Consider the following 21,892-nt stretch of genomic DNA (forward strand, 5'->3'; position numbering starts at 1 on the left):
TCAAATGTGTCAATTGATAAATTTGTTTTCCTTATAGGGAGCTATACAGAGATTTCGAGCAGTTTCAGACACGTGAGGTCACAGCTCACTGGCAGCCTGGGAGGAGAGCTGGATGAGGCTGGAGAGAGGAAGGGGGAGAAAGAGACCAACCTCAACAGGGACTGAAGACACTGCAAATGTACCAGCGAGGCAAAGGGGAAGCCTGATGTGTGAATACCAGATAAAAGGCCAACATTATGATCGAGGTCAAGCAAAGGAGTGGAAACAGAATGTAATCAAGTAGAAAAGCTTTTTGGAAGTGAAAACAAACACTGGATCGCTACTGGGGAATCCGAAGCCGAAACACACTGAGCCTTCTGGGTCAGAGTGTGATGTGGTTTGGATCTGATCTGTGTCCCCACCAAGTGTTACGTAGAATTGACATTCCCAACTTGAAGGTAGGGCCCAGTAGGAGGTGATTGGTTCATGGGGCAGTTTCTCCTGAATGGTTTAGCACCAATCGCTTGGTGCTGTTCTCGGCATAGTGAGTGAGTTATTGAGATCTGGTCATTTAAAAGTGTGTGGCACCTCCCTCTTCCTTCTCTCTCTTGATCCCTCTCTGGCCGTGTGATCTGCCTGCTTACCCTTCACCTTCCGCCACAACTGTAAGCTTTCTGAGGCTTCCCCAGAAGCAGAAGCCACTCTGCTTCCTGTAAAGACTGCAGAACCAAGAGCCAATGATCCCTCTTTCCTTTATACATTACCCAGTACAGGTATTTATTTATAGCAGTGCAAGAACAGACTAATACGAGGTGTGCTTATAATTTTTTTTTTTTGAAATGGAGTCTCGCTCTGTCACCCAGGCTGGTGCAGTGGTGCAACCTCGGCTCACTGCAACCTCCACCTCGCGGGTTCAAGTGATTCTCCTGCCTCAGCCTCCCAAGTAGCTGGGATTGTAGGTGGGTGCCACCACACCTGGCTAATTTTTGTATTTTTAGTAGGGATGGGGTTTCACCAGGCTGGTGTCGAACTCCTGACATCATGATCTGCCTGCCTTGGCCTCCCAAAATGCTGGGATTACAAGTGTGAGGGACACCATCCGGCCGTGCTTATGATTTTAATGCCCCAAATGCCGGTGGAGTAGCACAGCTCAGAAAACCAGGTGTGGGTAAGATGCAATGACTTGTTGACCGATAATGCACGAGCACTGTGCGCGCTCAAGCAGAAGGCCACCTGGCGTTTCAGGAGCACTACCGTTCTCCCAAAGACAAACCCTCAGAAAGGTTTATGGCCAATTTGAATATGTGAATTTTTGCCAACACGGATGATACAGTGAAGCATTTTATATAATATGTTGTCAATTAACTTAATGAGAAATAGTGAAAAGAATATTTTAATTTATATTGTGTTTTAAAAAATCTCTCCCACATCATGGAACAATTTTACTGAGATGATGTTTCCTTTGGTCTCAGTCTTTTTATGTTTTGAGATGGAATTTTGCTCTTGTTGCCCAGGCTGGAGTGACATGGTGTGATCTCAGCACACTGCAACCTCTGTCTCCTGGGTTTAAGAGATTCTCCTGCCTCAGCCTCCTGAGTAGCTGGAATTACAGGTGCTCACCAACATGCCTGGCTAATTTTTGTATTTTTAGTAGAGATGGGGTTTCACCATGTTGGCCAGGCTGATTCTCGAACTCCTGACCTCAAGTGATTCACCCGCCTGGGCCTCCCAAAGTGCTGGGATTACAGGCGTGAGCCACCTCACCCGGCCTGGTGTCAGTCTTCTTGTTTTCCACGGCACAGTCCCTGTACTTCCAGCTTTCTCAGAATGCTGACATTTTTTCTTCTGTTATGACATCATCGTTGAAAATCTTGTTTCTAGGTTGGAGTACCCCCTCATCCAACATTGAGCACTTTCTCTATTGGCCCAGTGGGTGTATATTCATGACATTCACAACTGAACCATTCACTCTATTTCTTATCAAAGTGATCCCTTAAAAACTGTTTTACCAGAATAACCAAAATGGGATGAAATCACAGCTGAATAATAATATTTAAGCATGTGATAGATGCGCCTGCCTTTTTTTAAACCTGATTTTGTCAGGCAGCCTTGATGAACCTGTGTGGATGCAGGCTGATGAGAGCCAAAGCGCCTTCCTACCTGATCTGTGATATCTAAAAGGTGGGGCTAAGGCAGTGACAGGTCAGCGGTCAGTGATTCTTTTTGCGGGTACTTTCAGGGGGAAGCCTTGTTTTCTAGCTGGGCATGTGTGGGATCTAAGAAAGATGACAAATGCCTATCAGTCTTCAGCCTTTTTGGAATGCCCCCTCCTGTCTGATTGATATACTCGGTGTCCATGCTTCAGAGTTAGAAGAGCCAAGGCTTGGAACTGGGCTGATCTGGCATTCAATGTTCAAAAGGCCCCTATTGTACAAGCTCTTGAGGCTCCGTCCCCTCATCTGTAAAATGGGGACAAGGATCTGACTCAAAGGTGCTGTGCCGCTTAGTGAGTCAGTGCGTAGAGCTCCTGGCATGCGGCAGGTCCCTAGGAAACCCAAACGATAATGAGGACCACCTTAGACTGTGGGGAAGGGGTGGCTTCTAGACTTTAGGGCTGGGAGGGTGTGTGGGGAGAAGAGAGCTCCTGTACCAGCCCCTGCTCACATCACTTACCACGCGTGTAATGATTCATGATCACATCAACAGATGGCTTTACACCCATCTCCCTCACACTTTATGGATCCCCAGGGCCTTGAGCATTAAGGACGACTCGGGGAGACTGTGGACTAACCAGATGCCTCCAGAAATGAGGAAAGAAGAGACTCTCACCTGAAACCCTGGTAGATTTTGCAGATCCTTTGCATATCATCGGACTATCACCCAGCATAAGGATTTCCACTTCCCGGAACCCATCTCCTTACTCCTTTCAATGAGTATGGTTTACCATGGCCCCAAATCCCAGCTTGTTCGGGGAGCCCTCCTGGCCTGCCCTGGGCTGGGCTTCCAGACCTCCCCTGAGTCAGCACCCAGTGCCATGCCGAAAGAGACAGCAGGCAACCTCGAGCACGGACCCTTGAGTTTGACTTCTCTTTATGCCACTCAACCCTGGGAACAAAGATCACTTTCCTATCATTCCTCTCCTTGACCTTAACAAACACAGCACACACACTTTAAACGAATGACTCATTTGAGATCCTCATCAGGCCATTTGTAAATAAAGTATGGTGCTGGATACAGCACACGACATCTTTGATCCTTATAATCGCCCCAAAAGGTCTACATTTTTCCCATTTCAGAGCCTCAGCATTTTAGAAACTTGCCGACGATCACAATGTAAACGGCGAAGTTGGGTTTGACTCATGAGTTTAGAGCGAAAACCCACAATCTTTCTATCCAGCCATGATCCTATGCTGCCTTCCTCTTGGAAAGCCCTTACTTGGCTACCGACTCCTGTCCCTGCTGCTTTTCTCTTCAGAGCCACCAACATATTCACCCATAGTCCACCTGCTCCTGGAGTCAACTCCATCTCCACCAAATCTTTTTCCAAAAAATCACAGGACAGGCAAGGATACCAGCCGCCTCATGCTCATGTCTCAGGCGCTGAACTGACATGGGTCACACACTACCCCCCTGCATCTGAGCATGCTCAGTGAGATTTCCCTTTAAAACCAGGACAGCGGAGGCAGGCAGCAGATATTTGTATGCTCTTTCTTGCATCTATACTGATTCAGAAAAAGAAATGAAAAATTCGGCAAGGAATGACTTGGACACTTCTGAAGACGTCAACTCCTCAAGAAATAAATCTTGGTGAAGTCTGGCCAGTAAAAATGACTCCACTCTGCTGTTAATTTGTCCAACGGCTTGAACGATGCAGTTTCAAAGGTTAACTTTCCATCTCCCTCCAGGAAGGCAGTAACAGTCACCTTCTAAGAGTTTTATTCATTTGAGCTTTCACCCAAAACACGAGGGGGTGGGAGATGCCATGTCATGCTCTACCATTGATATACGTCCCTCGGGCATAGCAATGACACATCTCACTGCTGCATGGCAAAGAAAACTGACATCTGCAGGTGAGGCAGGTGTGATTTCATTAGCCACATAAAGGTGGCAACAGGACAGACGCGTTTCTCTATGGAATTGAAGGCCTGGTGCATACTCCAACCCCTGCCATCTGCTTTGTTCATTCTCTTCTCTGGAGAATGAAGAAAAGTTGTTATGATAACTCACGGGTAGACTCGGTAGATGCAATCTTTTGCAGCCTTTTCTTAGCCCTCTGAAACTGCTGCTGCTTTAACTTGGTAGTGGGGGTCAGGGGTGCAGGAAGGTGGGAAGAAGATGGAGTAGAGCTCTGTTTGCAATGCTTACTCCCATCCAGCGGGCTACGGTGCCTTACCCTGGAGTCTCCAGGCCATAATCAAAATCTCCCATGAGCAACACAGATGTTTAAAGGCCAAGGGGTTTAAAAGGAACGAAACTTCTGAGGACACAGTGGCCAAAACTTGATCCTATTTGCAACACACACCTGCTGCCCCGAACTCCAATGTTAGATTGTAGGATGGTGCCAAGCTGGGCTCTGGGCCACTTCTGGGGGCCAGGGAGCTACCAGCTAGTGGTCGCCAAAGTGACTCAGCACAGCTCCTTCCCCAACCACACGCTGGTCACACCGCTCCGGGGTGGAATCTCTTTTCACAGGGAACCTGTGTGGCAGGAGGTTGCTCTGGGAGCTTGGAGCAGCACCAGCACTTTGTGAAAACAGATTGTGGGAGAGGAGACGTGGGGTTGTTTACTGTTTTGCGGAACACCTCTCCCATATCTGTTCTTCTAGGAATAAGAACATTATGGGGAATCCATTTTATATGGTTAATCGGAGCTAACTTTCCTACCTAACGGCAGAGGTACGCACATACGACTGAATCAGAGAGATCCACCCTACAGGTGGTGTGATTGGGTCAATGCTGGGCAAATGAGCAAAGCCAGGGAAGTCAGTGTCTTCCTTGGAGCTCAATGCCTGAGCTGGCTGGATAAGGCTCCAGGGTGTCCTTCAGGGCTCTCTTCTGCTCTCACTTTCCCATGGAGGCTAGGATCGGTCCCCTTTCCCTCCTCCCAGGGTTGTCCTCTCCTTGTATTTGCCACATTTGCTTTTGCCTCCTGGGAGGCCCCAGGGCTCCTGCCTGTGGGCAGGGATGGTGCTTTGGGCCAGAGCATAGCAGATGTGTTCCAAGAACGTGCGAGTGAAAACCCATTTGGGGAAAGCACATCACGTCTCCAGCGCCCTTCCCAGAGGAAGTCAACTGTGGCTCTGTGAACACAGCAGCCTGGGTAAATGAACACTGTCTGATGCTTTGTCTTTTCTACGACTCTGGATTTCCACTTATTCATTGACATCAAATGAAGTATTACTGTGGGATCTTATGTAAGGTCATAAAAAGACAGACGTTTTACTTCCTGGAAAGGTAAATTGTTATTCCCTCAAAGTTCAGGAAGAAAACTTAAAAGCAGGGAAACCAAAGCGGGCGGAGTGCTGACCTCGGAGGCAGATGCAGCTCCAGCACTAAAAGAAAATATCATTAAAGGAAAGAGGCTCAAAGGCACGGAGCCTGCAGACAACTCTCTGTGCGCCCTGCTCATCCAGAACCTGCTGATCCCAGTCAGGATAGCGGAGAAGGGGCCAGCAAAGTGCTTCCTGTGGTTTTTGTGCGTTAGCTGCCATCTGGCATTTATCTTAGAGATAGAATGGTCAATAATTTAAAAACTGCAAATGACTTCTATCCATTTGTAAGATGTTATAAAGGCAGATTTGATTCAAAATTATTGTATTAAAAATGTATCTTCACGAAGACAAGAGATTTCACGTCTCTTAGATAGAATGACAGCAGTTTTCTTATCACTACCATATTACATCAATTTAGAGCCTTTGTGTCCTTAATAATGGAGCACTTAGATGTCTTGCCATTATCAAAAGATAAAATTTAGCCTTTCAGAGGGAATTTTGACACCATACTATATTTTATAATTATGTAGGAAGTGATGGATTTTAATTACCAGTTTTATCTTCAGAGTGCTATAACTTATATTTGTAATTGTAGTTTGGAAGTTCCCAACGTCATTATGGTTTTTTTTTGAAAGAGAAATGATGGCATCTTGAATTAAACCCACAATTTACTCAATCTAATCTTACTTAAAATGACTCTATTATGCAAATGTACTTCTCCAGTTCAGTGAAATCAGCTCCTCCTTCCCTCTGTCACTGATTTCCCTAACCCCTGACACTAACATCCACAGACAAAGGCATTTTTACAAACAACTGGATACTGTATTGTTCTTCCCATCTCTCATCACGTGGACCTTTACATTCGTCAACAAATGAATTCCAAATGAACAAACTTTCTCACTTGATGAGACAAAAGGGAGACTTTCCTGACTTCCAAACAATACAACTTCTAGCAAAAATCTCTTTTCTTCTCATCTGTGGCCACAGGAATTGTAGGTGATTCATCAATGCACAGCCCCAAGTGGGTCACAAGAAACCAAGCTCACGTAAAAGAAGTTTTACAGATAAACACTGAGTATCCACCAGCCCATAAGGATGGTCTGGCCAGCTCACACTGCAGAAATCACATGACACTGGATTCTGGTCAGTGATAAAATTAAAAAAACTAATACATTTTGGGAATTCTCTGATGCCAATTGTTTGTGACCCTAGATGTGTAGTTATCTGTGAGATTAATTGCTAAGGAATGTTTTTAAGTAACCATGCTAGTGGTTCTGACAAACAACCTTGGTAAAAGTAAATTTGCTACCTAAATAAAAATACCTAGCTATACTTCAAAAGGAGTAAAGGTGTCACATTGACAGAAAATCTTTGTAGATATTAAGACTAAACCAGACAAAGAGAGCTAAAAGCCAGCCACACAGTTAGAACTGTGAATAACAGTTGTGTGTTTGAAATCAACATGGGAAGTCTTGAGATACAAGGTTTGTGGGACAAAAATCAGTAAGAAAAAAACTATACACTTGGCCAACAAGAACGTGCATTATCAATAACAAAAACAATTAGAGAACAACAAATAAATGAATAAAAAACCCCAAAAGGCATTCTGAAAGTATATTACTTTGCCAATTAGAAGTTGCAGGCATATGTTTTGAATTTTCCATTGTTTTATTTGTAGAAAGATTTGGAAGCAGTATTATTTTATTGAAATATAATGCCAGATTGAGAAAAGCCCATTTCAAAAGGGAATAGTTAGTTGGAAGGAAGGGCTTCATCCAGTAAGTGTTTAGGTCTCCAGATCTGGAGGGTGAGTAACGGACATCCTGAATGTGACTGGAGAATTTTGGACGACTCAGCAAGCTGTCCAGGTCACTGTGGTGCAAATGTCAAGGGCCTGTGAGGCAAGGACTCAGAGACTTCTAGAACCCTGAGTTCCTGTGCTTCCCAGGAGGCCTACGATGACCCCAGAGCATACGTGATCCAGATCCTGAATCATTTGCTCCTGGGTGGGGAAATATTGCACATGCAAACTTGACAATAAGTTTTCCGTTCTGAATCATGAAAAGCTAATTCAAATCAACCACTATAACAAAGTATTAAAATGCTCTCAACCTGGTATATCTGGCTGGTGAGGGGTCTGGTCGAGGAAGTCACCTCTGCTGCTCCCAGGACTGCATTTGTCCGGGATCCATGCCTCCCGGGGGGATACTGTGATGGATTCACATCCGCACTCCACTCCAGATCCAGGCGGGAGTGCACAGGCACTGTGGGAAGTGTGTCACTCTGGCAGAGTCGGTGCTCTTGAGTCAGCATCTTACACACAGCAGGATGTCGACAAATATTTGATGAATGAGAGAATGGCGTGGCAGATGAGGATCTCTGTTCTCCAGGTCACAGCCCAAGCTCTGCACACACAGAACTACCTGAACTTGCCCTGGTTGGCCCCACTGTCCCTGTGTGCCCTGATCTGTGCTATTCCGTGTACTGGAAATAACCCCCCTCTTACTCCCCTGGCAAATCACTATTCCAGGGCAATCTTATCTTCAAAGCCTCCTAGTTAGCTGCTGTCCTCCAGCCCAACATATCTGGCCCATGACCCTCTTACAGCCCATTTTACAGACCCCAAGGATTTGAATATCTTGCTCACTAGCCTGAGCTTCTCAGGAGCGCAGCTGTATCTTATTTATAGAGTTTAGATTTACTAGGAGTTCTGCATGTAGCACAGAATCACATATATTACGTGGAATAGATTATAGGCTATGTTAGAGGATAACAGACCCATGGGGTAGGTAGATCATTATCCTCATTTTACAGATGAGGTACAACAAGGTTGAGCAATTTGCAGAAGGTCCCTTGCTAGTAAGTCCAATGCCTGTGGCTCCCCAAAAAGGCCCACATCCTTATCTAAAACCTATGCACGTTATCTGATATGGCAAAAGGAACTTTGAAGATGTGATTCTGCTTAGTATCTCGAGATGGGAAGATCATCCTGGAAAATCTAGGTGAATCTTAGAATCACAGGGTCCTTATAAGAGGAAGGTGGGAGAGTCAGCGTCAGAGAAAGGGATGTGACTACAGAAGCAGAAGTCAGAAAGGGACAGAGATTTGCAGATGCGGTACTGTTGGCCTTGAAGATGGAGGAAGGGGCCATGAGCCAAGGAGTGCAAGTGGCCTGTAAAAGCTGGGAAAGGCAAGGAAACAGTTTCTCCCTAGGACCTCCCAAAGCAAGGTTGCCTTGCCAATATCTTGATTTCAGGATTTCTGACCTCCAGAACTGTAAGATGAAGAATTTGTAAGCCATTATTAGTCTGTGCTAATTTGTTGCAGCAGCCCTGGGAAACTCACACACTGCCTGTAACCTGGACACCAGGCAGAAACACTGACACGGGAAGGAAGGAGCCCACTGCGCTCCTGAAGGAGGTGGTCAATGGCCCATTGCAAGAGCTCCCGGGCCACAGTGGGTTGTGGTATTCCCTACTCTCTGTTCTCTGGAGGAAGTCTGTATCATGATCTGAAGAACTGCGAAAAGGCAGGCAGGACAGACCAAAACCCAGAATGTCACAAGCCCAGGGTGGCTCCCCAAGCCTGGTCTCTGTGCTGCGGCTTCCAGGAACCCTGAGCTGTCTCCTCAAAGATGAAGTCTCTTCACCAAAACCCATTTTTACCTACAGTCCTGATGCCATGAACGTGCCATGCTGTGTGCAGCGGCCACACACAACACCGGCCACCACCACCCCAGCAAAGGTCTCCTGGTTACCAGGGAGAGTGGGTAGGAAAGAGCAGAGTTAAGCTGGGAGCTCCCAGGGGAGCCCCCTCCTAAGGAAGAGGATGTGGCTACCCGGGCACTCAGACCTCCAGCCTCCCCCTCCATCGTGGGGATGATGAGAGTCCACACAGGTGACTTCCCATTGCTCTTGCTTTTGAAAAGCTTAGTCTGTGGGTCAGGTTGTCTGTCTGCCTGTCTGGTTCTAGACTCTCTGGTTAGGCAGCTGCAGAAGGACTAGTTTGATGAGATAATGAATACCAGCCTTGGTCACCATGAATCAGAGGCATACAGCCAGCTGAGTCACATAGTGGGGGTGGCTCAGAGAGCGCTGTTGTGTTCCATCTGACCTCACTCTGGAAGTGGGGCCAGATGTTCGAATGCAGCAGGGCATTAGGGAACACATGTCACTCCCAAAGCTCCAAGTGCTGTGTGTGCTCTGGCCACAAAATGCTTTTTGGAAAGGAGCTTCATCACGGCCCTTGTAACCCACGAAAAGGAGACTGCTGATTCTGGAGAAAGGCTGGGAAGGGGAGGGCTTCTAGGGATGCCCAAAACCATGAAGATCTGGCTTGCAGCAGTAGCCACAGTCCTAACGTGACCTCGCTTGGCTAAAAGGTGCCTAAAGTCACTAAACCATGTCAAGCCCAAATACCATTCAACGTGTATAGCGAGTACAGGCTTAGTCATTGTCATTGTAACAGAGTGTTCCCCTGCCCCCCCAACACCATCCCTTGCTTTGCCTAGAGGGCCCCAAGGCCCAGCAGGCGATGATCCCGGGACTGAGGGCTGCTCAGGGTCTAAGGATGAATGAAGCAGGAAGGGCTCAGGACCTGCAGGCCTCCCCATCCCACCTGCCCAAGCACATCCCTGAGTACTGAGGAGCATCGGAACAACTCCTCAGAGGCTGAGCTGAAGAGGCCTGCACTTTTCCTTGCCACCAGGCTGCCCTTTCTTCTCCCCCAGAAAGCTCCAAGTACAGAGGGCATCGCCGGCTGCCAGGGGTCATGGGCCTCCCAGCAGGACCCAGCTCCGAGAAACATCCATCTTGTATTCCGTGCCGGGTCTTGGCTTTCACATTCTATTGAAAACCCTAGCTTCAAGGTTGAGTCATCATTTTCTGTCCCAGTTTACTTCCCTCATCACTCCTAAAACCAAAGCCTCCCAACAAAAGTCTGACAAAGGTCCTATCAAGTTTCCCTCCTCTTAGAGATCCTGCCTGAGTCTGCTTGGCTTTCAGCCTGGGCCTGGCCAACCACAGCGGCCTTGCCAGAGCTGGGGTCTCTGGCCAGGGCTGAGGTCATTTCTGCAGCCAGCGGGAGGAGGAAGTGATAAAGGACTCGATGTTACAATAAGGGAAAGAGAACTGCAGGACAGCGTGGGGCTGCACTTGTGGATTCGTGGCTGGACTCGTGGGAGCTGGACACAGGCACTGAATCTCAGATGGTTCTGGAGTGACGGGGCCTTGGAGTCCAGGGCCGCCCAGTGAGGCCTTGGGTCTCCGACCCCAGAAGGTGGGGCATGGAGGAGAGACATGCAGGGGATGGATTCTTCTGCCTTTTGCATCTGAGCTTCTGCTTCCTGGTGGAGCTTTAGAGCAAGACCTCCCTCTTCGGGGTGACTGTGCATTGCGGGAGTAACACATGGGCACAAGGTCACAGTGACCCAGGTTCAAATCCTAGCCTGGAGACGTGGGGAAACTGACATTTGGTTTTACAGTTTGAGCATCATCTTCTGTAAAACTTCATAGTCCCCAACTCAGGGCCTTGTTGGAGGGTCAGAAGAGGCAATATGCACCAAGTGCCTAGCCTGAACTGGTGAACTGATGCCCTCTTGTTTGACTCAACCACCCATTTTCCTGTTTGAGAGCCACTCAGTGCTCCCAGGCCTTCTGATCACAGATGTGCTCAGGCTTCAAGTCTGATCAGGGCCTTCCCCATCAAGCCCTGGGTCTCTCACTCAGTTGGGGTCCTTTTTTGAGTACAAAGGAGCATTACTAAAATCTCAGTGGTGGTACGGAAGTTCTGTCTGTCCGACTATGTGCTATGCTATCTGAGGGCAGGAGTCACAGCGATTCATCCCTGTCATCCCACGGGGCACACAGTAGGTGCTCCTGCATCTCCTCTTGGACTGTACTGAGCTCCTTAAGGCCAGGCTCCAGGCAGTGTCCGTTTCTGCACACCCCATACCCAGCGTGCCCTAGCCCCTCCCTAGGAGTCAATCACTCCCGACTGAACACAGCAGATGCTGTGTGGACAGCGCCCGCCGGGACTGGGGGCTCACCAAAGCAAAGCACACACCTCCAGGCCCACAGCCCAGGTCCGCCAGTGCCTCTCCTGATGCCAAGCTCGGGGCGGCCACGTACCTGGTCCCCAGAGGGTGACACACTGCTGCTCGTGAGTCTGGCAGATGCCATTGTAGCAGTAGCCGTCCACACCCTGACACGAGTGGCCGTCATGCAGGTACACGTTGGCTGGGCAGTGCGCGCTGGCCCCCGTGCAGAACTCCGGGAGGTCACAGGAATTGCTGGAGTCCCTGCACGCCGTTCCCGCAGGCTTCAGCTGGAAGGAGAGGGCTGGTTACGGCACATGTACCCAGGGAAAGGGACAGGCAGCTCTCAGCAGCACGCCTGCGGTGGAGTGGACAAGGCCATCTTAAAGTCCCACATAAAGGGCTGGGGAGTTTAGAGGAAGTCCCTGCTAATGTAGAGAGAGCTCATTAAATCAGATTCTCGCTCTGGGCTCTGGGGTTCACCATTCCACTATAAAGTGAGTGGGACAACCAAGAGCAGCCTCTCTTTAATGTCTCACAACATTAGGGTTCTCTGAGGAACATGCATGCATGCTGGCTGCTGGCACTTGGCACCTCAGGGGAAGAAGAGGGAGGGAAGTGCTGGCTGCTGGCCTGGTTGATTTTTAAGAAAAAGGTCTCTGGGTGTCAACACCATCACACGTCTCAAGGGGACATTTGCATTTATAGTGTTAGCATTTGCGGGCAAGCTAATAAAAATAACTTTAAGGGCACAGTCACAATAGCAAGTTTACTTTGTTATCAGATCATAGAACTGGGACTCTCTCTCTACTGCTTTATGGGGAGAACAGGAGAAGAAAAAGGGCGGGGTAAAGGATGTTAGAAGCTATCTGACCAATGGCTCAGCTTTTTGTGGTTGAAGAAATTAAGGCTCAGAGCGGCCTGAGGCTACACAGCTAGGGACCCCCACAAGTCTTGGGCTTGATTCCCAGAGGCACAGAGATAAGACCTCTGCCAACTTCTAGAAGATCTGGAAGTTGAAGGGAATTGTTGAAACGTCATAACCTAAAAGTGGGTGATGCCCAGGGATTGCCCTGTAGTCCTCCCTCCCCTTACTTGGGCATCCCCTGGGCTCGGGCTCAGACTTGCTTCCACCCTTCCCCAACTCCCTTCCAGGCACCTTCCTCCACCAGTTGCTGGGGGCCAGGGAGAGCCAGCTGCTAATAACATTTCCCGTAAGTTAGTCACCATTAGGAAGGGGATGAAGGATATTTTAATGCACTTCTAAATCACCACGCTCACATGTGGCAGCTAAGAGGGAGTTTCCTGTAAGCAGAATGTCAGGATCAATTGCTTAATTAAAAAGAAATAAAACTCTACCCTTGGAAATGTTGAATCAAAAGCTCAGGCTTCTATTCTGTCAGATATCAGCTCTGAATAATGAGACAATGGAACTGCCAAAAGAAACGCAGTCCTAGCCAGCAGCGATGGCAAGAGTATAAAACTACCATTCTTGGCTGGGCTGGGTCGGTGGCACCTTCTTTTGGGAGGAGACGAAGATTGAGTTGTTTATACAAAACTTCTGGGACAACCCAGCAGGCAGACGTTCAAGGGATCAAGAAGATGAACTGGGGAAGCCTGAGTGATGGTGGGTGGGGACTTGTTCTTGCCTTGCTCTTCTCGTCAGCATAGTAGGACCACACGTGCCTCTGACAGCATACAGGGAACACTGAAAGTTGAACTAGGGAATTTTGGTCTCATGAGTTTTCAGCCACTAAGTAAACACAGGTGACTGGCAATTAAAGCGTGCATTTCACCTGAAGATTGGAAGATAATAATTGGTACGTAACACCAACTGGCGTGAGAAGGAGGGACGGTGAGTGCTGGGAACCTTCCGGCCACACTGCTCGCCCTGCATCAGATCTGAACCACCTGAACCTGTTGGTGACCTGGGGGTCAAGTCGCAGCTCCAGTGACTCACCTGGCAGTCTTCGCAACAAAGCCCGTGTGCGCACACAGCGTCTGGCTTCAGGGTACAGGTGGTGGCGTTGCAGCAGCGATTCATACATTCCTGGAGAGGGGAATGGGTTTGTTTGATAGGGTCTTATGGAGGTGACCGCTCGCTGAATGCAAACATCACACCTCAAATGGCTGCAAAGGGGAAGAAAGACCAAGAGGGCCCAGCTCCAGAACTGCGCACGTGCCTGACGATTATTTCCCTCTGAAAGGAAACCAAAGCTTCTGCTGTTTATCAACCAACTGGGTCTACGAGTCCCTGGAAAAAGCGTGCAAGTACCCTCATGCAAGGTAAAGGAGTTGTGACAGAGGCTGGCCGGTTGGGGACGTCACTCTAGTCAGCAGTACACTGGGGCTCTGTAGAGGGGTCTCCAGGTGGATGTCGATCTCATTGCAATGGACTGCCTCAGGATCCCTGAAGGACTTTGAAATTACTTAATCAAAATAGACATAGATGCATACAATCTGTACTCTTCGAAAATGAACCCTTTTGATCTAGAGAGTACTGGCAGGAAATGAAGTCAAACCAAAGGTTTCAACCAGTTCCCTGCGTCCCCGCCAGGGTGGTGGATGAGACCCTTGTGCAGCCCAGGTAAGTTGTCACGTCTGACAATTCCATCACTCGGAAAGTCAGAAATGGACCTTGCAACAACCAAGGAAGGAGGCCTGTGGGCTGGGCCCATTGATTTGCCAGGGATTTAAATGGGTAGATCAAGCATTCGATGCATTGTCCTCTCTGAAACAAAAGTGAGAAAAGAAATTAACTCCTTTATAATGCTGTGCTTCACAAGTACCCATTTTTCCATTTTTTTCTTAACAAAAACAAACAAGAGATTGACATTTTTTGCTTAGTTCTCCGCATAAGGCTTGTACACATTTATCAAGTGAAGTCCTTGTACTTTAGAACATTTGAGTAACTTGGAGTTTACATATTTTAGAAGAAATGTAATTATCATAAGATGGAACAGTTCATGGATCTTTAATACTGGGCAATCTATCAATGTTCTTTTATTTTATCCAGTTATATGATATGATCTGAAAAATTTATATACTATTGGCTGGGGTGAAGCTAATCATATACAGGTTTAATAATATAATACTTTACTCCTGAAAATCATCTTTCTTAAATGGATTTATCATGAGTTTTATAAATATAATTAATAAAATTCTGTCAATAATCCAGAAGATTTATGGCAAACCTAGATACTGAAACTATATCCTGTGTAAAACTCTATGAATTACGCTCTCATTTGATGTTCCATTTACTTCTATTATACATACGTCCAAAGTTATGACATTTTAAATCTGCTTCAGCACTGTATAAACATCCAAAATGTGTAATATATACAATAAGATAAAACTGTCAACCAGAAGTCATAGCTATGACTTTTATGACAGTAAGGGTTTCTAACCAGTGGGCTTACAATTCTAAAAGAGTTTAGGGACTTTCTTTTTTTTAATGTAGTCCATTAATTGCATTTTAAAATCAGTGCCATCAAATACACACCAATGCTATCCTGTTCCTTATGGTCTAAACGGCTCTATGAATGACAGATTTACCAAATTACAGGCTTTCTTGAAATTCCATGTTAAATCAGCCATCCTAAATCTGGGTCCTAAAATTCCATAAGAAATATCTTCCCCTCTTTCTCAAATCACCCAGTAATATAAGCAGCAGCTCAAATGGAAATGCAGCCATGCCAAATGGCTTTGACTTCAAAGGGGATGATAATGTGAGAACGATAACTAAGTTTAAAGATACTCGTGAGCTACTGGCATCCTACTGACTTTAAACAAGGAGGTAAGGTGGCTTCCCCAATCCTGTTAGCTGGAAGAATGAGTGAATTGTCAGGATTTCCTTAAGTTGATATGAATCCAGTGCCCTGTCCGAGAAGGCTTCAGCAATCAACCTGCCTTTAAACCACCCAGGATCTAGTTCTTCTGCAGTACCGTATTTCTCAGAAGAGACATTCTTCATCTGCTGCTACATTTATTATTTTAGTCCTGAAGAGAGAAATCCAACAGAGCCAATGAATACCAAGTCTCCAAAGAAGAAAGAAAAATGAAAACCATTAGAGAATTGTCTGCAAAGCCCTAATTGTCATTCTCAGGCTGTAGGAAGCAGACACAGATTCTTAATCACAATGAACTGGGAGGAGACTGGAAAGCATCTTCTTGAAAATAACAGAGGTGATTTCTGGGAGCGAGGGAGAAGCTGGGTTCTGTTGGGTGTTGGCAGAAGTTTTTTGGATCCTATTCACTCCTTCCCTGATGTGGTAACAGACTGGGTCCCTCTGTGGGCCAGGGAATACCCAGATCGACCTGACGCAAGGGCATGCAGAAAAATTCCAGGGCCTGAGCCCTGGGTAGGGGATAAAGAACCTACGTTGACAAGTCTTTTTGCCTAAAATTCTTAGGCAAGGCAGTTTGGAAACTGTAAACGGATTATCACACTGCCAAACACAATCTGAGTTTGAACTTTGCAACTATTATTTTCAAATAATAACTACTTGAAACTTTTATTTTTTGAAAAGCAAAAAAAAAAAAAAAAAAAAAAAAGCGAGGCAAAAGGCTCGCCTGTGACTTTGAAAGAACTTTAGATGAGGAGGCTGAGAGTTCTCTTCAAATATCAAGAAGTGATGCTATAAAATAAGGACCTTAACCACAGAAACACAAAGTTGGGAACTGCGCGTCAGCAGAATTTGGCTCTGTACAAGGAAGGAGTTTGTAACAATCAAAGCTGCCCTATAATACAACATGCCACCTAGAGAGACATCACCCTGCCAAGCCGCATGATTCCTTCATGGAGAGAACAGAGAGGATCAGAATATGAGTGGCTGGCACATTTTAGGCACTCAAGCATTTGCTGACGTGATGGTGGTGGGGTGGATAATGATGGGGGTGGGGTTGGTAGCAGTGACGCCGGTAGTGATGGGGACAGTTGTGTGGCCGTGGTGGTAGCGGTAGCTGTGGAGATGGCAGTGGTGATAACAGTGGGGGACGGTGAGGGTAGCAGTGATGACAGTGGCGGTAGGGGTAGTGATGGTGATGAGCTCATGATTGAAAGGGTGATGATGTTGGGTGGAGGAGGTGGGGGTGGCGACTGTGGAGATGGTAATGTCAGCCATGGTGGTCGTGACTGTGGCAGGGATGTGGCTGCTGCTGGTGGCACATGGAGCAAATGCCTGCTAACAAAGTCATTCCAAACCCCAGAGTTCATGGCTTCACGAAAAGCTGTCAAATTTATTTAGATTAACAAACAATTTTAAGAAGTTCAAATCAAAGACAAACCATTTTAATCCAACAGGGCCTCTCCTGAGAAATAAGAGTAATTTAAACTAATTCATTTTTTCCTTTAAGTAATTAACAAGGCCTACAAGGAATTTTCCCTTTGCATACCCCAACCCATGATGGTTTTAAGTTTTCCTCTGTTAATCTTACAAAGGGTTTCTGTAGCACTGTAATTAGGACTTGCTCCTACACAGCAACCACTCCCTGCTCGTTGTGAGCAAAATTAAACATCCTGGCAGACAATGTCATATCATGGTTAAGTTCTAAGTTTGGCAAGGGCATAAAAACATTAGAAGAAGCCACTTCCACTTCACATCCCCACTTATTCCCACCCAATATTACACACTTCCAACATTCTTGCAGTAACTGTCAGACCAAGCTCATTCCTTCTGGTATGGACAATCTCAGAGACCTGAAGATGGAGGTATGATGAACATTCTGTTTGCCAGTTGTTTATTTGATGAACACAGGAATATACCGGGTGCTCCAGAGTCTCAGCATGATTTCTCCTCCACCCCAAATTCCCTCTTTCAGAGCAGCCCTCGGAGGTGCTCTCCTAAGCCCTCATTAAGTTCATCTGTGAATTAGCTAAGCCTGCCTTGAACTTGTCGACCATTTCAGCTTGCAGAAGCTCTCGGGGAGGGAATCCCACATGTAGACTGCCTGCTGTGCAATGGCTTGCTTTAATTTATTCTAAACACAACCTCCTCCAAACTTTGAGGGGGCATCTGTTTTACTAGGAGGTCTCAAGCTGTCTGCTCTCTTCTTGAGATTATTCAGAGATTAAAAAGTGGCTTTTATGATTTTTATGTTGATTATCTTGGGCCCTATTAAAACAAGGACATTTCCTGATACTGGCTGGAAAACAGGGTTAAATAAGCCCTGTGCTAGATAAAAATGTTCCCTGCCTTCACTTATCGCTTCTGAAAGCTACAAGCGCGAGAGGCAGAATGCCTCGGGTTGTACAGACAGAGGTGTCTGTGGCAGTGAGGCAGCATTTCAACTAGACAGGAAGCTCTTGGTGAAAAAGAAATGCTGCGTATTCAGATTTCCCTCTGGTAGCACGTCTCACAAAGAGAAAGAAATGATGCTTATTAGCTATTTGAAGCTAGAATTCCAGGGCTTGCTTCTCTGTCAGACTCAAAGCTAAACACTTTTTTATTGTTTTTGTCCCCCTCTTGCTGAGAATGTTGTACCCTTTGATAGAGAGGATTATCTATCTATTTAAACCAAGTGATCATTTACTCCATGCAATAGTTAAAATTCAAGAAAGCCACCCTAGCTCATGGGGCTTCTTCAGGGTGGCCATATAGGACTCTTTCTTCCTGAGTTCCAGTACTTTCATCCACCTGTACAATTCCTCCACGTTCTCTCTTCTTTGCCTAGGCTAAGATACAAGGTTTCTTTGCATCCTCATTCTGCCAACTGAGATTAGGGTATCCTACGGTTTAGGAGGCGGAGGGGTCTGGTTCTTACCTCTGGCTCTCCACAGTCACACTCCTCTCCTTCTTCCACAAATCCATTCCCACACTTCTGGCCCCCGAAAGACTGCTTGACTTCTGGCAGGTTGAAGAGGCACATCCCCATTCCTTTCTCCAGACTCGTCTCCAAGTCCTTCTTGCTGCAGCTGCTGAACACCATGGGAAATGGGTACCTGAGAAAGCAGAGCCCAGAACAGTAAGTCACAGGGCATGGAATGGCTTTGCCTGCCCTTCCTGTGCCCAGAAGAAGGCACCCGCTGGGCACATCGGCCCAGGTGTTCACTGGTGATCTCAATGAACGAAGGCTCAGATATGCGGTGTGTAAAGCGAAGCACATTCAGTTTCATCCTGACATTCATTCCTATACGGTGCCAATGCCAATGATGAAGAAGTGCTTTATCATAACAGAAATGATCTTTTGATGGTTTTCAAATCAACAAGTTCAGGCAGAACCTCATTAATTAAAGACATTATTAATAGCTCTGGGTGAAATGATGCAATGAAAAGTGAATTCTTAGCGACCGTAGCTTGTAATACAAACACCACATACCAATGTCTTTATTGGAGAGTGCAAAGAAGAAAAAGGTACAATCAATGGTGTTTATTAATTCCATGGTTCCAAGGACACAGGGTTCCACCATAGGGCACAGGCTGCTCATATTGGCATTCAGGTCTATAAAGGTCAAATCACTGTCTCCCTCAGCACGGCTATGAGAATGGAGGTGGTCCAGAAATGCAGGTCTTGCCCTTGCCACTCAATTCCAGGGCAACAAAGGGGCGTGGCAGGGTTCTGCTTCAGCAAAATTCTCCAGCAAAGTTCTGCTCCAGCACCTCCAGCAAAGTTCTGCTTCCCTTCTGTGCTTCCCAGCACCCATGGACCTGGGTGGGCTGTATGACTAATTGTTGGCACTAGGACATGAGCCAAAGTGATGTAGGTCACTTTTGGCTGATGGTATTTAAATGAGTATTCCTTCTTCACATCCTTCCTTTCCCCACCTGCCAGCTGAGATTAGGGTATCCCATGGTTTTAGGAGATAGAAGAGTCAGACGTGGCATCTGGTCCTAACTCACTGTAGGGAGGAAAGCCACCTGCAGCTTAGAGCCTCACAGCATCATACAGAAGGAAAACACGCTTCTAATATGGTAACCCACTGAGCATTTGGGGTTTGATTCCCAAAGCAGCCAGTGTTATCCAACATACACAGAGTGTCTCACTTTTTACAAATGCATTTTCCCATGGCTTGAGGCAGCAAGGATTATTAAGGTATAAGCATGCCAGAAACCCAGAAAGGTTTATTACTTAGAGAGGGAGCAGGGCCTGCTGTCCAGCAAACCCAAGCACCCTCTCCCGATGGAGACGTTTACGAGGATGACATTAGAACTGGATCTCAACCAATTGGCCAAACTCAGCACAAGCTGCTACAGTTCCCTGATGATGGTAGACCAGCTGCCGCTTAATGACTGTGCTTGGCGAACTTCTGAAATAATGATTTCTAGGATCAACTGGTAACACTGCACCATCCTCTCCAAGTGATTTTCCCTTTTCTCCCCACGTGTATGAGGCATGTCCTTAGCCACAGATTTTTTTTTATGACCAGCTATTTTTTTCTTCACTTTATTATTTTATTTTTTGAGACTGAGTCTCACTGTGTCACCCAGGCTGGGGTGCAGTGGCTCACTGCAGCCTCCATCTCTCAGGTTCAAGTGATTCTCTCCCTCAGCCTCCTGAGTAGCTGCGATTACAGGCACCCATCACCACGCCCAGCTAATTTTTGTATTTTTAGTAGAGATGGGGTTTCACCGCATTGGCCAGGCTGGTCTCAGACTCCTGAGCTCAGGTGATCTGCCTGCTTTGGCCTTCCAAAGTGCTGGGATTTCAGGCATGAGCCACTATGCCTGGCCCTTGAAGTTTATTTAACTTTTATGGTAGGTTCAGGGGTACATGTGCAGATGTGTTATGTAGGTAGACTGTGTGCTAATGGGGTTTGGTGTCCAGATTATTTCTTCACCCCGGCAATAAGCATAGTTCTCCACAGGGCGTTTCTCCATCCTCTCCTTCCTCAGTGTCTGCTGTTCCCCTCTTTGTGTCTATATGTACTCAGTGTTTAGCTCCCACTTATAAACGAGAACATGCGGTATTTGGTTTTCTGTTCCTGCATTAGTTTTCCCTCCAAGTGGTTTCTATCAACCTCAGGCTATTAACTCTGGAGTATATTCACAATTCTAATCTACAAATCAATTAACCAATGAATGTGCTGCTGTATGGATGCAAAGGCAACACACCAGGACTTACTCAAAGCGCTACAAGGTTCCTTTTGAAATCTTTGTAACGTCCTTTGGCAGACAGACTGGTTATTCCTGGTATCAAAATGACACTGTCGAAGTCCAAACAGTGATCCACAAGAAAAATGACAATGTCCTTTCAATTTAGAAGAGTATTATATTGAAGTAATTGGTACCATACACAGGGAGTTAAGAGAACTTCTCTTGTATAAATAAATAAATAAATAAATAAATAAATAAATAAATGAATGATATCATGGAGGTACAGATGGAAACTTCTGTATTTGAGAGTTTTCCTAGGACATTTATGTTTCTAGGCCTGATCTAGGTGACGAAACATCATTCTCACTCAATGATATGCAACTCAGTTCTGTGACGCACCATTATCAGTTCATTCAAGAAGGGGACTGATTTCTAGAAAATATTAAAGTTAATTAGGAAAGACCCTAGGATAAATGGTAAGTCTCAGGAAGGGTTTATAGTGAGAATCACAGCAGTTAAGAAAAGCTTGGACAAGGGTGGGATGAATCGCCCTGTTTCCCAAGGGAGCAGAGAATGTCCACAGATCCCAGGTACTAGAGAGCTGAGACCAGCTGCATTCACTAAGCTCCGACAAGGCTTCCCTATCTCATTGCTTTCAAAGCATCAAACACAAAAACATTGGGTTTTGGGGGGTTTGCCATCCAAATAGGATGAATGAGAACAGTTTAAGTCCAGGATTTAAACTTCAGAGTGTGTAGAAGAGGAGAACAGAACAGATCATCACTGGCAAAGACCATCATCGTATTTGCGTGTCTGTACTGGATGTTGTCAGATGGTGTAGTGATCTGCCTAATAATACATTTCTACTTCCCTTGGTTTTTCCTCATTCTGCTGAAGGAAAACCCCCAAATGTTAAAAAAAATTCTCTCTCATTTAGAATCATGTATAAATAGTCCTCCTCATCCAGTTCACGGGTTTTCAATCTTGCTCTGAGGAACACCACCCTGACATGAAATCCTCAGGGATGCCTCTGTTTTAACAAGAAAGTAGCAATGTCCTCCTCACATGTGAAATGAAGTCTTGGTGAATTTGCCAACACTGAACAGATCCTTTTTCAGGGTTCCTTTCCACACGGCCTGATCTCACTGATGTGCCTCCTGCCTACCAGGTCAGGACAATTCAAGCTTCCAGCAACTGCTGACGATGGGTCACAACTCCAGCCATGAGCAGGTGTGAGTGGCTTCTCTTCCCATCAACCTGGGGTTTTTCCAACTTGCTCAGGGTGACCCAGCAAGGTCACTGGGGAGTCCAGCAGCCCTTCCCCAAACATTCCTGCCACTTCCTTGGACTCAGCCA

At 46.4% G+C, this 21,892-nt stretch overlaps 1 protein-coding gene across 1 annotated transcript in view; it reads right to left on the bottom strand.

Annotated features, from left to right (window-relative positions):
- The window catches only part of ADAM12 (ADAM metallopeptidase domain 12), a 376,200-nt gene that overhangs the window by 40,767 nt on the left and 313,541 nt on the right, over window positions 1-21,892 (bottom strand). The window contains exons 12-14 of the mRNA XM_074383072.1: window positions 18,267-18,444; window positions 13,465-13,554; window positions 11,599-11,794 (exon numbers count right to left, since the gene is read on the bottom strand). Of these exons, the coding sequence (XP_074239173.1) occupies window positions 11,599-11,794; window positions 13,465-13,554; window positions 18,267-18,444 (464 nt within the window). The remainder of the gene's footprint in view (window positions 1-11,598; window positions 11,795-13,464; window positions 13,555-18,266; window positions 18,445-21,892) is intronic.

This window comes from Saimiri boliviensis, chromosome 12 (genome assembly GCF_048565385.1).
Source record: "Saimiri boliviensis isolate mSaiBol1 chromosome 12, mSaiBol1.pri, whole genome shotgun sequence".
NCBI classification, from domain to species: Eukaryota; Metazoa; Chordata; class Mammalia; order Primates; family Cebidae; genus Saimiri; species Saimiri boliviensis.